The 15,305-nt window shown below is 35.7% G+C and overlaps 3 protein-coding genes across 3 annotated transcripts; 2 read left to right on the forward strand and 1 right to left on the reverse strand.

Moving 5' to 3' along the window:
* Positions 1 to 201: 201 nt before the first annotated feature.
* Positions 202 to 1,954, forward strand: mof (males absent on the first). The gene is made up of 7 exons (XM_088050317.1): positions 202 to 400; positions 463 to 554; positions 600 to 781; positions 829 to 1,045; positions 1,094 to 1,183; positions 1,230 to 1,615; positions 1,662 to 1,954. Exons 1-7 carry the CDS (start codon positions 232 to 234, stop codon positions 1,879 to 1,881), a joined length of 1,356 nt encoding a protein of 451 aa, XP_087906443.1. The 5' UTR covers positions 202 to 231; the 3' UTR covers positions 1,882 to 1,954.
* A 78-nt stretch (positions 1,955 to 2,032) lies between these two features.
* NUCB1 (Nucleobindin 1) lies at positions 2,033 to 4,754 on the forward strand. Its single transcript, XM_088050315.1, has 4 exons — positions 2,033 to 2,227; positions 2,798 to 3,388; positions 3,435 to 4,070; positions 4,119 to 4,754. Exons 2-4 carry the CDS (start codon positions 2,801 to 2,803, stop codon positions 4,590 to 4,592), a joined length of 1,698 nt encoding a protein of 565 aa, XP_087906441.1. The 5' UTR covers positions 2,033 to 2,227; positions 2,798 to 2,800; the 3' UTR covers positions 4,593 to 4,754.
* Positions 4,755 to 4,845: 91 nt separating this feature from the next.
* On the reverse strand, positions 4,846 to 14,364 carry Vap33 (VAMP-associated protein 33kDa). Its single transcript, XM_088050318.1, has 4 exons — positions 14,160 to 14,364; positions 6,590 to 6,742; positions 6,249 to 6,532; positions 4,846 to 6,195 (listed from the first exon to the last, which is right to left on the reverse strand). The coding sequence occupies exons 1-4, from the start codon at positions 14,215 to 14,217 to the stop codon at positions 5,980 to 5,982; spliced, it is 711 nt and encodes a 236-aa protein (XP_087906444.1). The 5' UTR covers positions 14,218 to 14,364; the 3' UTR covers positions 4,846 to 5,979.
* Positions 14,365 to 15,305: the final 941 nt, after the last annotated feature.

Genomic DNA, 15,305 nt, shown 5'->3' on the forward strand with positions numbered 1-15,305 from the left:
TTAAATACCACTTTTTTACTTAACAATTTACAATACATGACTTCAGCAAACAAGAATACAAAATAATGATTAAAGTAATAAAAAAGATGGAAAATGCTGACTTGATGACACAAAAACAAAATCAAATGAGAAACTCAGCCGATATGAACTTCGGTTTGTTCTTCAACAAATTAAAATCCGCGCCACTAAATTCCCAAGCATGCGCGCATCCAACTCGTCTAAACTTTCAAGATGGCTGATCCTAGTAAACAAGAAGAGACGCCTTCTGAAACAATGCGAAAAAAGTCCGAAAGCGACATGAAACCACCGCAGTCACACGACGAAGACAACGAAAGCGTCGACGAACAACCTCTGGACATTGGGGAACACTACCTCGTTCGCAGATCTGACGATACTTGGCGTAAGTGACTTTTCATAACCTCATTGTTTGTGTTTATGTAGTTTCTATGGTTGTTCTTCCAGATCCTGCTGAGATCATTCAGACTCGGTATGGCGATAATGAGTACGAATATTACGTGCATTACGAGGGGTACAATCGCAGATTGGACGAATGGGTAAGTGGAGTTTTTGAAAATTCACTGATTTTCACTGTTGTGTAGGTTCCAAGAGGTAGGATAATGTCTTCGCGGTTTAGTATGTCAGAAACTGGACAGAAGGTGCCGTCTGATAAAGTGTGGAAGGAGAGACCAATTGTTTCTGACTTGTTGTCTGACAGTTCTGATAGAAAAATAACAAGGAATCAGAAAAGGAGGCATGATGAAATAAATCACATTCAAAAAACGTAAAACTCATACAAGTGTTAAGTAAACACTAAACAATTGATTGTAGATATGCAGAGATGGACCCAACAACTGCTGCTTTAGAGAAAGAACATGAGCAAATAACTAAAGTTAAATACATTGATAAGATCCAAATTGGGAGATTTGAGATAGATACGTGGTATTTTAGTCCATATCCGGAAGAATATGGACGTCAGAGCAAATTATGGATATGTGAATACTGTCTAAAATACATGCGATTGGAAAAGAGTTATAGATACCACATGGTAGGGTTGAACCCCTAATGTAACATCTCCCTAATTTCAAGTTTTCAGAGTGAGTGCACGTGGAGACAACCTGTTGGCAAAGAAATCTATAGAAAGGGAACTTTATCAGTGTATGAAGTGGATGGAAAAGACCACAAAGTGAGTAACTTTGTTAAAGTGACATACAACTAATTGACTTTTGCAGATCTACTGTCAAAATCTGTGTCTCTTGGCCAAGCTGTTCTTGGATCACAAAACTCTATATTTTGATGTAGAGCCTTTTCTCTTCTACATTTTGTGTGAAGTAGACAAACAAGGAGCCCATATTGTGGGCTATTTCTCTAAAGAAAAAGAATCTCCAGACGGCAACAATGTTGCTTGTATCCTAACTTTACCCCCTTATCAAAGACAAGGTTATGGCAAACTTCTCATAGCCTTCAGTTATGAATTATCAAGACTTGAAGGAACAGTTGGTAGCCCTGAACAACCCTTAAGTGATTTAGGGAAGTTAAGCTATAGAAGTTACTGGAGCTGGGTTTTGTTAGAGATCTTGCGCGATTTTAGGGGTACTTTATCAATCAAAGACTTGAGGTAAAGTGGGTTTATTTGTAGAATACCACTCATTTTGTTGTTTCAGTCAAATGACGAGTATTACACAAACTGATATCATTTCAACCCTGCAGAGCATGAACATGGTGAAATATTGGAAAGGACAACATGTCATTTGTGTCACCCCAAAACTGGTGGAGGAGCACATTAGATCAAGTCAGTACAAACGGCCGAGATTGTGCGTCGACAGTGCTGCCCTGCGGTGGGCCCCCAGGCGGCACACCAACAATAAACTAGGGAAAAAATAATCAGAGTGTTTAAAACTACTCCATAAAGAAATTGTGATATGTTGTAATGTTACGAATAAAGTTATAAATATTTCCTGATTTGATTTGGGTCAAGGAGTGTCATCTAGTTATCCTTGTCGGTATTATAGGTTTCTAGAACTTTCTGTCAAGTTGACATTAGCATAACATGCGTCAAATGTCAAAATTGTTGTTTACTTGTTAGCCTCTAAAGAATTATCACATCTTCTAGTTGCGACAGAAAAGACACGTCAGTAGAAACAAGTTCGCACTAGCAATTAAATATTAAATCGTGTTTCGTAGTTAATTATACGTAGTTTTGTGAGGTTATGTATATGCAATAATTCAGGTATGTAAATTGTGATTGTTTTGTCTACAATTATATCAATTATCCATGTTTTATTGTTTAATTATTAAAAAATCTAGTTATCTCTTGGGTGTACTATCTCTTGTTATTGTTGTTGTAGTTGTCCAAGCAGTTCTTGTTCTTATCCAAAATTAAATCCAATTTTCCGTATAGTGAAAGTCTCGATTCACACAGAATCTACTGAAGAAAATATTCAGTTAGGTATTAAAGTCACCATAAACTACAGGTGAAATTTTCTTATGAAAAAGTACTGAAAGTTGCCCATATGGTACCTAATTAGAAGCCAAGTGTCCTCTTTTAAAATACTGTAGGAAATTGTCCATGGAACAGATTGATTGTTTTTTTCCTGTAATTTAATATTTGTCATGGGTGTCAGGAAGATTTACAGTCTTTTGAACCTGTTTACTGCACAGAACGAATTAAAAGTACATCTCGCAACTGATAAGTAGCAAGTCAGGGGTCCCCACACATCATTGTTCAAACTTAATGACCCATATCGAATATCTCCGGGTCAGTTTGTCTTATTTCATACATGCAGAATTATTTTTTCAGAAAATGAAGACTTGTATCCATTTCGCGTCTTTCTTCCTCCTCATTACGCTACAGATTTGTTTTGCCCCTCCTGTAACTCAGAATAAAGATAAAGAACATGACAATGAAGAAGCAGCAGGTTTAGAAGACTACATGGAATATCACAGATACCTGCGGGAGGTAGTGAACGCGCTTGAATCCGACCCTGACTTTAGACAAAAATTAGAAAAAGCAGACGAAAAAGATATCAGGTCTGGAAAAATAGCAGAAGAACTGGAGTTTGTTTCGCATCACGTACGAAGTCGCTTGGATGAAATCAAGCGCGTGGAGCTCAACAGATTAAAGGATCTAACAGAGAAGAAGATGAGACTACAACAAAATATTGATTTGGAAGATCCAAGTCATAAGCATTTGGATCATAGTAATCCTCACACGTTCGAAATCGATGATTTGAAGAAACTGATTGCCAAGACGACGGCAGATTTGGTCGAAGCTGATAGGAAACGGAAAGAAGAGTTTAAAGAGTATGAGATGCAAAAAGAGTTCGAAAAGCAGGTGAAACTGAATCACACAAATGGGGCAGAACGGGAGAAGCTAGAGAGAGAATTTCATGTAAGGACCCGATTAGTTTGTTCGTTGCGTTAATTTTGATTTTTAGGAGCGTGAAGAGAAGCATAAGAAACATGAGAAACTTCACGAGCCGGGTCACAAGGCACAACTCGAAGAAGTTTGGCAGGAACAGGACCAGATGCAACAAGAGTTCGACCCGAAGACGTTCTTCATGTTACACGACATCGATTCCAACGGATTGTGGGATCAAGATGAAGTGAAAGCGTTATTTGTTAAAGAACTGGAGAAGATGTACGCTGCGGGAGAACCGGAAGACGACATGCGCGAACGAGCTGAAGAAATGGAAAGAATGAGGGAAAGCGTGTTCAAAGAAGTCGATTTGAATAGAGATGGTTTCATCGACTATGAGGAGTTCTTGGCACAGACGAAGAGAAACGATTTTCAACAGGATCACGGATGGCAAGGTCTTGACGAACAAAAGCCTTACAGTGACCAAGAATTAGAGGAGTACATAAGACAGCACGAAATGGCCAATCAGATTCATCATGGTTATCCTCCATATCCAGGTCATGTTCCTCCACATGTATATCAACAAGTGCCACCTGGACACCATCCTAATGGCGTTCCTGTTCATCCTAATGGGGTCCCGATGCATCCAGGCGCGGTTCCGCAACAGCAATTCCACCCGGGGCAGATGCAACAACAGCATCCTCAACAGCTTCAGGTTAGTTTAATGAAAATAAACGCTTTGTTTGTTAAGTTGTTTGTCTAGGGTCAACTCAACACGAACGAGGTTTATCCTCACCAAGTTCCTAATCAAGCGTATCACGGACAAGGGCAAGGGCAATATCAACAACCACCTCATGGCGTTAATCAGCAACAACAGCAACAGCACTATCAACCTCAAGTTGTTAATCAGCAACATCAGGTTCCTGTTCAACAGCAACAATATCAGGTTCCTGTTCAGCAGCAGCAGCAGCAAAATCAAGTTCCTGCTCAGCAGCAACAGCAACAGGTTCCTGCTCAGCAGCAACAGCAACAGGTTCCTGCTCAGCAGCAACAGCAACAGGTTTCTGCTCAGCAGCAACAGCAGGTACCGGTTCAACAGCAACAACAGGTACCGGCTCAACAGCAACAACAAGTTCCAGTTCAACAACAACAACAGCAACAAGTTCCAGTTCAGCAACATCAATCAAACAATCAGAATTTAAATAAACCTGAATCTCCACAGGTCAACCAAGTGTAATAATCATTTTAGTTGTGATTTTAGATATTTATTTTGTTATTTCGGCCACTGTATTATAAAGTGCATTTATATTCAATGTGGATCATTCAAGGCATTTGTTTTTTTTTAATGTGTAAGTAATTTTTATCTGAAATAAATTTTAAGATCTGACAATAAGATAAATGTGTACTGATTTGCTTAGAAGTGTTTAGAATAAAGGTAAGGATAAATAGTAACGTTATCAGCAAATAAATGCTATGATAAAAATTGCTGGTAGGTAATGAATTATAGTTTATTCACTGAAGTTACTTACACTTACCAGGCTAGCATAAAATAGTACAACGTGTTAAAATATAATACATATGAACAATCGCACCAAGCCAAGTTCTTACTACTATTAACTTCAGATGTTTTTTTTTTTTTAATTTTCCTAAATCTAGAACAGTTAACAAAATTTAGACACGAATAAAATTTCGTTTAGGTCAAAAACAACAGTTCAATATCAAATGAAAAGAAAAAAAGAAAGTAGGATATATGACAGCACCACATTAATATGAAGTGGACTAATCTAAATGATCTGAACCCAAATGCAATATTTAAGTGATTCTAAGGTGAATAATCATCGATGGACCTTGGCAAGTGCTCGATCTAACTAACAATTACAAAATGACTCAACTATTACCACAAATACTAAGAAAAGAAAAATTTAAAAAAATGCAATAGTCAAACAACTTTCCGGATTTTAAAAAATCTAAACTAAAAACAAAAAATAAATATATTTAACAGAATGGTGGTATTAAAACAACAGAGCGTCGGAAAGTTGATCAACACATCATGATGGTATACAGAGAAAGTTCAACGTTATGTACAGTCTGTGCATTTATGAAAAAAACATTCACCTTAAAATGTATTCCCAAGTAGCAACAATTTCGTCTGGACCGTCACTGTATACAAGAGGAAAAACTTAAGGCATGAACGTCCAAAAGATGGCTAGTAAGTAAACTTGCCATATATTGTATACTTCGACCTGCGATCGCTGACACAAAACAATCAAATACAGGATATCTCAAATAAAATCTTGTTCCGACAGTAAAATTCGTTTAGCTACGTTTATACGAAACTCTGTAAAAAAAAGACCAACCCGCTTTCCCAATCTCAACACACCCAAAACCCGAACAGCTCTTTACGTTTGTCGCTCATAGCAAAGCCGTTACTTCTGGCAATGTTAAGATTGGCGAACAAAAAAAGTTGGCCGAAAGATGCAACCAAAACAGCACACCTCTGAAGTATGCACAAGAAATTTTATTTTACAGTAGATAATAATGAAGTAACTGTAATAAATATACAATATATTGGAGTTTGGGCATGGTAATCTGAGTTAAACCACGCTAAGTCTCTAGGGAGGGTCTCAGAGGACAAACTTGCCCAATACAATGCCTAAGAAGCCCAAAATTACCGCCACAGCCATGTATATTACTGGGATGTTTTGCTGTTGCGCGGGGGGCGCGTATCGGTTGGGCTGAGTTACCCTCGTTCCTGCTGCCAATTTCAACTGGAGGATCTCCTCTTTGAGTCGGAGGTTCTCTTGCCTCAATGAACTTTCTTCTTCCCTAAGTTGTTGTACCTGAAATGAAACATCAATTGGTGCAATGTAAATGTTAAGTTAGTCAAAAGTACCTCTTCAGCCGCCTTCTGTAATTCCGGATCCACCGCGTTATTAGGTACCGATGATTGAGCCACCGGCGCTTTAGGACTAGCTTTAGCGGGCTCTTCTTGACTTTCATTCTGCTCGACTGGCATTTCAAAGACGCACTTCAACTTTGAGTCCATCAGCTGTTCCGGGCCTATTTCTTTCCATAACTGTTCGAGATTTACGTCTCCGTCCGGTGCGAATAATGTCTGTACCATAAATTTGTGTTTGTTCTTTTCCGCTGGATCGAACAAAAACGGCTGCAGACTTACTGAAATATCGACGGAGATGCTCATTAATTATTCATGGATTGTCTTTATACACTTACTTGCTATCTCTATTGAAGTGTTCGGTTCTAGGAGACCCGAGTTGGGGCGTACGCAGTATTTTTTGGGAGCTGTCGTTTTGATTTTGAATAACACTTTTTTGTCCGATGGATTCGTTAATTTCATGTATGAGGTAACTGGAGCATTGAAAGGGCCTGGAAAGAAACAAGCATTACAAATTTATCATTTGGAAATGATCGATGATTTCATTTTTACGTTTTGTTTAGACGATACATCACGAAAATACAACGTCCGATGGGTGGTCGTTTAGACTGGAATTTGACGTCATCGCGAAAATTAACGGTTGCTTAATGGGGTTTTTATTTTTACACATTAATGTGTGCTGATTATCGACACATTCTAAACTTCTCTAGTAACGGGGGAAAATCTGTTCAAACAAAATCCTTTTGATTTTCGTTATCCTTGCAAAGAGAATCACCCTGCATATTACTAAAAAAATTTGTTGTTGTGTTTGCAGTTTTAATATAATTAATATATTTTATCGCTCGTTTAAATAATTATGTGACTGCAAAACATTTAACTTATCTACCTACAAAAGAACATGAAAATATGTAGTCCTAAACCTTATTTGCACTTAATATTACCATGACTCACTCTGTATATTATTAAAGCAGCTTATTACAATCACTGAAGCAATACTTAATTCAAATCTGAACCTATGTGAAAGATTCAAACTTATTGATTGCATGCTTAGCTAGAACTATTTAGTTAGAAGCTCCAATCATCTATAATTAGGTTATAAACATTGAAAAATGATGTGTTTGATTAAAGAAAAAAATGTCGATACATCATAAAATTGACGGCGAATGCACCTGAAGAAACGAAATGATGGTCACTCTTACAATTACGAAACTTTAGCATTACATTTCAGCCCTCAAACTGGCAGAGCTACCAACTAAATTAAAGTTAAAAAAAAAACAAATTTATCTTTCCACATCGGCCCACACCTACTTCTACGCTCTCGTAATTTATCTATACAAATCGTCCAACTTATTTTCGTAACACCAAGATCATGGTTCCAACAAAAATATCGGAGCCAAATTGAAACGAACGAAAAAAATAGTTCGTTTGAACTTCTTTATCTTCGACATAAAAAACTAAATTCGAAGCGTCTGCTTCTTAAGTTTCAGCAAAGTTTTAACAAGAAGATGCGAGGTATGATCTTAAAATTAGCTTCGATAGTTTTATTTAAATAAAACAGAAAGGAATTATAAATATCCGCCAAGTTAGTGAACTTTCTACCGAGACCAAATAACTCTTGGCGAAACATTCCAATTTTCAATAATTGGAGCTGTCATATGTACATTTTAGAGTGCAGATGTGTTAGCAGGTGTTGCCGTCTTTAAAATAACAAGTTGCATGCATATGGTATTAAGGTAGGTCAAAATTTCATCAGGAGACACCGTCTGTCCATATAAAAAGATTAAAATGAGACATAGATAAGAATAAATTGTTTCTCGAGTTGAATCATCGCAATGTCAAGATTATAAAAACGGTGACAAAGGTTTTATTAAAAGTTATGATGAGGTTACAAAAACTGAAACTATTACGTGTCTGTGGATTTATTTTTATAGCCAAAGAAACATCAGTGGGTTTTAATCTCTCTTGCAAATTTCGATGGAGGAAAAATGAAATTCTACGCTTGCAACCGACCGAATAGACTGCTTTCTAACCGCGCGCCTAAATTTTTGCAAACTTTTCCTATCATCACCGTTAATTATCGCGTATCAGAAACCAGTCCCGATAGGACCAGCAAACTCTCCAGACTTCAATCCAATCGATTATGCTATATTCAGCTCGATCGTGACTAACCACTGCCCTCGCAAAGCAGTGGGAAAAAAAAACGCGATCTTCACAACATATCCAAAATTGCATTTTGGAACGTGTTGCCAGTTTTGTTTAAACTGGACTCTATTCAATAAAATTCCCGGAGGTTTCCATACTTGTTAACTAGTTGGCGATAAATGTTTTTTGGCGGTTGGCCTTGTTAAAGAGCATGCATTCATAAAGACACGGTTGTAACTTTTATGTCTCCGTTAAATTCCCACATTTCACACGTAACGACATTATTAACAATTCAAAGTAAATTTTTCCAGGTGAAAGATTAATTTTTATTTTAACCTCGTTTAAAAATATAGAATCTCAAGTGTTGAAACCAATTAAACCTCAGCATCTGCCCCTTTTAATTTATTATCTCTTTCAAAATTCCCAGCAGCAACACCAATTAACTCCACTCTTCTTAAAAGCTGTGCAGTTCCTGCTACAATTACTGCAAATTATATCATTCTCACGAATTTCTGAACCAAATAATGGCAATATAAAGGAATCCTAACAGACATTTTTTATTTCTGATGTTTGTATTGTTACACTTGTTGCTTTCCAGCTCATAATTAATAAATCGGTGGTATTTTTAGTAACCATCGATTAACATTATTTACTAAAAAATACATACAATGGTAAAGTGAACTGTATAGATGTAACCATCTAAAATTTCAGAAATGACGAAGATCTCAACATGACATCTGTGTATTAATTATTATCTCATTACATGCAGATCATAATTAGATGTAATCGTACCAACTTTACCACGTTATTAAAAATTCATAACTTCAATGACTCGTTGAAAAATAAAGGCCGAATAATTTATTTAAAACAAAGAATAGGCTTGTCAGTATAAAAAAATAAAAAAAAAAATAAATTAATGATTTAACTGACGGTCGATCGCATAATTTTTTTCCCGACCCTATCATGGGAACCACAACAGTAATATCCACGATCACTTTTAAATGACAGGTGAACATAATGACCTCCTGACGCAATTAAAGGTTACTCGGTAATTACAATTACTTCCAATTATTATAACCCCCACCATTGCTAACAGCCAATTTGAATAGTAACCTGTATTGGAAGAACCCCATTTAAATTCCGTGTGGCTCTGCAAGAAATATTCAACGACTCACACTATAAATTATCCTTCATTTCCGACACACAGCTACATCCACATTTGTCGTTTTAAGTCAATTCATGCGGTGCGGTTCAAAAAGCAATTACGTGCTCTGAAAAGAAATTTAATTTGATCTTTTAAGATTAGTCGACTATCCGAACAAAAAAACATTGAATTTGGAGGGTGACATTATTTGTTCAGGCGGATAAAACCGTTCATTAGCATTTGAAATGAACAAAGACAATTATTATATTCCAAGTCGAACGATAGAATCCCTTTTAATTGAATATAACCTAAGAACACAATTAGATAACTTCAACAGAACCGTAAGATCAATCGCATGGAAATGCCTCACCTGCAAAATAACAGTTAAAGATACACCTGCCAACATTGTGCTTTTTTTTCTGTCAGGTGTACAATTGTTGTTTACTCAGCAAATTGACTATCAAAACGATAGAAGTAGGTCAAAGCGAAATATGTTACCTTAAGTAAGTTTTATGTGGTACAAATTTGATGAGTGGGTGAGATCTGAAAGCGTCCAGAAGCACTTCGAAACTGTTCTTTGCAAAATTATGTGTTTTAACTAGTAAATTCTATTAAACTAACTTTTAGCAAGTTCTCGATTGAGACGGTTGACACAATAGCTGAAGTTTTTAATTTACCACTCCGGGTAATACGATCGTAGAAAAAATTATGTTCGCAATCTGAGTACAAAATCACATCTGCAATTGCAAGAACGTCTTTGGCCGACTCCCATTAAAAATATCAATTTGATTTTAGCGATTTCTTTCTTGAGCTTGAAATATACAACTCTAAAACATTAGCCAAGATAAAAATTAAAATAATCAAATTGGACAATTCTGTAATACGTGATGAGCCAATTCAGTACTTCCACAACAAGAAAAAGAATCGAAACCGACAAAACTTTTCGTCTAATTACCTTACTAGAGCGAAACTGGTGACAACTGAAAGTATTTACAAACACAAACATTCCATTCTACTCAACAAAATCATGGATTAGCAAACATTTTTATCGTCATTAGATTGAATTTATCTCCCAATAAGCAGACATATCGATTCGAAATTTATTTACGTATGCATAGAGAAAAACAAGTTTATGAATGAGCAATTTGCAAGCTTAGACAGAACTGTTTTTATTGTATTCCTGTATACTATTTCATTTATACGTTAGAAAAAAGATATCACTATCACTTCCCGTTTTTCACTTTAAAAGGAGTTTGCGAACAACCATCAAAAAGACATCAACGTGCATAAACTTCCGAAATTGAATCTTGGGAAATGTTATAAAATAATACTTGAGTTTTGTAAGTACCTTGGCACAGTTGAGGAAGAACAGTAACTTTTATTATACACGGTGGCGCGCTAAAGGAATCATCATGCAAATCGAAACAAAACCGAATTTCCTACAATACAAACTTCATATTTTAATTTTGTTTAGTTCTTTCGAGCCATTGAATTTTGGGACAGTCTAAACTACACTATCGTTCAAAAGTCTTGCTCCCCCTATAAAACTAAAAAAGCTTTAACATTTGAATATAAACTTAATTGTATTTGGACAACATTCAAAACAAAACTTCATAATTTACAAACAAACTTTTTCGAAAGTCTCAATTTTCTAAAATAAAACGCACATTTGCACAACTTTTGACGCATTCACTATCTTTCGAGTGGCACAGAAAAAAGGCGCAAAAAGCGGTTCGGACTATCTAAGCCCCGCAGTATAAGTTTGCACAGAAAGACGCGACGTCAAGTGCAAGATTTAGTATATTTTAAAATTTAGGAATTTTTTGGTACACTCTGGTTCTTCATAAGCATTGACTCGTCTGGGCATTCCCAAAATGTAATAGCTATTAACATAGCAAGGATGAGTAATGTATGGCATAACCGCCATGGATGCCAACTTAAAATCCGAGCGTACCGAGTAGCAGTAATCCTCAAGCCCTTCACAAAGGGGTAAAACAACATGTCTAAAAATACAGTGTTCGTAAAATTGTTCACTAAAGTTTTGCTGGAGTTACGGAACGACCACTCTAAAAATTTGAGTTGCAGCACTACCATGTTCTTTTCTAACAATTTCAAAAAATCAAAAAACTTCACTTTTTCATGTTGGGATTTGCTATGTATTATTCGCGACCCCGATATGTGAACGACTTTTTCGTCGTCATGGATTTTTCTCTTAATTTCCATAATGTAAATCAGGCTTTGAGCAGTGGCGTTCTTTTTGATTTTGCTCTAAACATTTAAAATTAGCTATACAATTCTTTCTTATAAGCAGCCACGGCTCTTAGCGATCAGTTTTCTTCAAATTTTGCAATGGCTCTTGGTTTTTCGACTACAGTTTAATGTTTAGCCGATTTTAACTAACTACTGTCATTAATTGTCATAACTGACAATTAGAAGTACGCCTATGATTTAAAGTGAAAATTATTCTAGACAATTTTGCCGTACACATTTCGTTGTCGTCTATAGTAGTTGCATTAACCATTTTAGAACTAAAATAATAATGCGAAAGCATTCTATACTTTGAGTTAGTCATAAGGTCATAAGGGAATTTTTTTATTCTGCTTTCAGGGCCCTTCAAACGGTTGGTTGAAAAATTGGGAGTTTGTCAATTAAACCACCAAATGAATATAACGTCTGATGTAACCACCAGTCATGCGAATACGTTTGTTTCTTGATTACAAGGGAATTAGTATTAAAAAAGTGTTACAGGGAAACTAATAAATAACAACAATTTTCTACTGACAATGAGAAACGGCATCGTTACTTTATTAATTACATTATATAAATTACTAGCTTTCATAGTTTACCAGTGTTACTGCTCTGTAATGGAATTTGGGTTTTTCACGTAATAAATTCCTCAATTTATGAATCATAAAATTTATGAATTTTAGTTAGAAATATTATTCTATAAATGCAGAAACATAACAGTTTTTTCCCTCTCATATTCTATTCATTTCTGAGAAGACCGAGAAACGTTTTTTTCGAAAAAAACGTGCTTTGGAATTAGACTTTTCTAACTGAGCTAAGGCTATATGGCCTCTATAAACCTTGGTAATCGCAAATAAATCATCTACATTGTTTATCATCATATTTGCCCCATCCAACTACTATCAGGTAGATGACCCGTTATTTACAACTCTAAATCTTCTTCTTTTGTGAAGTGGTTAACTTTTACACAATAGCATAATTTTATGAAAGCTATATAGCCTTAGCTCAGTTGGAAAAGTACAAAGGTGAGGATGAAGTCGGCATAACAGGTCGCAACCTCTGCCCGATCGTAAAATGCATAATAATTTTTGAAAAAAACATTTCCATTCTTTCAAAATTCATACTTTTTGGCTTATAAATTCTGGAACACCAAAAAAGTAGAATCTGTTTTAAAAATAAAAAACACTGAAACATGTTGTGGATTTAATGAACAGTTTCCAGGAATTAAACGATAAGATACTTCTGAATTTTGGGATCGTTTAAGATAAGTGATCACAATTTGATTAATTAGATACATATGATTAAAGATCTAAAGCGATAAAAATATGATGATAGGAGTCTTGACTTTTGTTCAGTTGGTAGCACCAAATAAAATGTCAGTGTCAAAAGGCGACAAAACAAAGTTTTTTAATATAAAAGACCTCAGTCAGCACAGCTGACATTTGTCAACTGATAACTACGTGTGACGTGCACTACGCCATACGTCATGCTTTTCGAATAGCAGACTTGATCAGTAACTTGAATGATCAAGAAACAGTATAATTTGATTGTAATTAATGTTGTCAAACAGAAATAATGCATTATCATATTTTAATTGTTAAAAACAGGAAACTGTTCTTTATTTGAATGTTTAATTACCGTTGTTCATACAGGTGGTCAAAAAATACCATGTCTGATTTTAGTTCTTCGATTTAAACTTAACAGCCACAAATTAAAATGTGAAATTAAAAATTAGAAGAAAATAACAGTAGATGAAACTAGCACAGTCACAGAATTTAAAGTTGATGATAAAAATCCTTGTAAATGTGGGTTTTGACATTTTATTTTGCACTGTCAAAAAGCTGTATCAACTAGGAACAGACATGACTCCAAGCATGCTTTGACGACAAATGTGCCCGTTATGAACATTGAAACTTGGGTAGTGACCAGACTGACGTTTTGTTCAATAAATAACTGCCAGTGGAATTAGAACGTCCAAAAATGTAACATATTAAAAATGATGTCAAGAGCATAATCCATAACATGTCAGTGAAATACGATAAAATTAGCACTCACTTCACCCAGTTCCCTGCACTTTTGGCTCTTCCCTTCGCAAACATAAAAATGACGTTAACACCAGCAGTTGAATTTGAATTCAATATAAAATCGCAAGAACCGCGTGATCCCCAATTGCGAAGTCGGGCCCGCGAGCGCCGCAAATGTGGGCCAAGCGCCCGAAGCCGACCCTGTGATATCATTGTGGTTTTCGAGGGTGGCCGTTGTCTCCACGAATACGTCAAAATCTTGAAATAGATTCCTCGGGTTCGAGCTTAGCATGTAGTATTTGTTATTGGCGGATTGTGGAATACGTCAATATGAGAGTTTTACGCACTCACCTCTAAATCGCAGCTCATTATGGGGTTCGATGATTAGGACCTGTTCGGGCTTCGCCATTGTTTTAACCTAACACTTGGAGATCCACCAAAAACAACTACAAACTCAATTTTTTACACACTTTACGGTGACAGATCCCGGTTATGCTGCACTTTCTGACAGCTAACGCGCACGCGCGCAATTTAAGATGGCTGCGTGTGTTGCGAGCGGTGACATCATCGCACAACGATCAAAATTCAAATTTGACAGATTGCGACTACTAGTCGAAAGAGGGCGCTAAAAGCAATTTTTGTAAAAAAGAAGTAATCATTATTGTTAGGATTCTTTCATTGATTTAATTGTAAAAAAGTCAATTGTAAATTAATTAATCAATCGTAATAATTATCCATTTAATGTTACTCCCATACGTTAGTTTACTCAACTTTGGTTACATAGTTGTATTACTGGTTATCTAAACAAACAGTAAGTAAAACTATTCTAAAGTTCCCGTACGGAACATTTAAACACTGATCTTTGTTTTTCCTGTAGTGTTTACATAGATTTACAAACAAGTAATTTCAAAAATTAGTAAAACTTAAAAAAAAAATTAGATACCTGTAATGAATACATTTCAACATTTCTTAATAGATGGGGCTTTACAAAGAAATATTAAACATCGCCATTTAATCTTATGCCCGATTTTAATGATGCCTTACGTTCAAATGTAAGGACATTTCTAGCTTGACTTTTGACAAACATTAATATTAAAATATAAAATTGTTAAATAACGAATCGGACTTTCTACTGATGGAATTCTATTGCCCCAAAAGATAGGTGGAGTTACAAAATTTCGAGAATAAATGGATTGGTATTAATACTTATCCCGAGACCTATGGTAATGTTTTATCGACCAACACGTTCTTATTAAAGTTTAAATTCAAACTTCCTACTCAATTACCAAAATCAAAGCAGTGTAGATCCCGGTAAAAATTTTAAAATCAAAACTCTTTGTGCCACAGCGACAGCAGGTATTCTTGTTAATTTAAATTTAAAGAATTGCCGATTTTGTCGCTACATCTTAGAAGCCAAAAGAAGAAAGAGTTTACCAAAGGGTTCGGTGTTGTAGTACGCATGCAAAATTGTTTTTTTCAAACTTTTTTTAATTAATT

This window comes from Gnatocerus cornutus, chromosome 2, assembly GCF_029298725.1.
Source record: "Gnatocerus cornutus isolate USDA-ARS CGAHR chromosome 2, icGnaCorn1.1, whole genome shotgun sequence".
In the NCBI taxonomy this organism is placed as follows: Eukaryota; Metazoa; Arthropoda; class Insecta; order Coleoptera; family Tenebrionidae; genus Gnatocerus; species Gnatocerus cornutus.

Coding starts and splice junctions, on each gene's coding strand:
- Vap33 (XM_088050318.1), bottom strand. CDS start 14,217: ATGGCGAAGCCCGAACAGGTCCTAATCATCGAACCCCATAATGAGCTG. Junction 6,743..14,159: donor TAATGAGCTGCGATTTAGAG/GTGAGTGCGTAA, acceptor GTTTCTTTCCAG/GCCCTTTCAATGCTCCAGTT. Junction 6,533..6,589: donor CACTTCAATAGAGATAGCAA/GTAAGTGTATAA, acceptor TCGATATTTCAG/TAAGTCTGCAGCCGTTTTTG.
- NUCB1 (XM_088050315.1), top strand. CDS start 2,801: ATGAAGACTTGTATCCATTTCGCGTCTTTCTTCCTCCTCATTACGCTA. Junction 3,389..3,434: donor AGCTAGAGAGAGAATTTCAT/GTAAGGACCCGA, acceptor TTTGATTTTTAG/GAGCGTGAAGAGAAGCATAA. Junction 4,071..4,118: donor AGCATCCTCAACAGCTTCAG/GTTAGTTTAATG, acceptor TTGTTTGTCTAG/GGTCAACTCAACACGAACGA.
- mof (XM_088050317.1), top strand. CDS start 232: ATGGCTGATCCTAGTAAACAAGAAGAGACGCCTTCTGAAACAATGCGA. Junction 555..599: donor ATCGCAGATTGGACGAATGG/GTAAGTGGAGTT, acceptor ACTGTTGTGTAG/GTTCCAAGAGGTAGGATAAT. Junction 1,184..1,229: donor TGGATGGAAAAGACCACAAA/GTGAGTAACTTT, acceptor TGACTTTTGCAG/ATCTACTGTCAAAATCTGTG.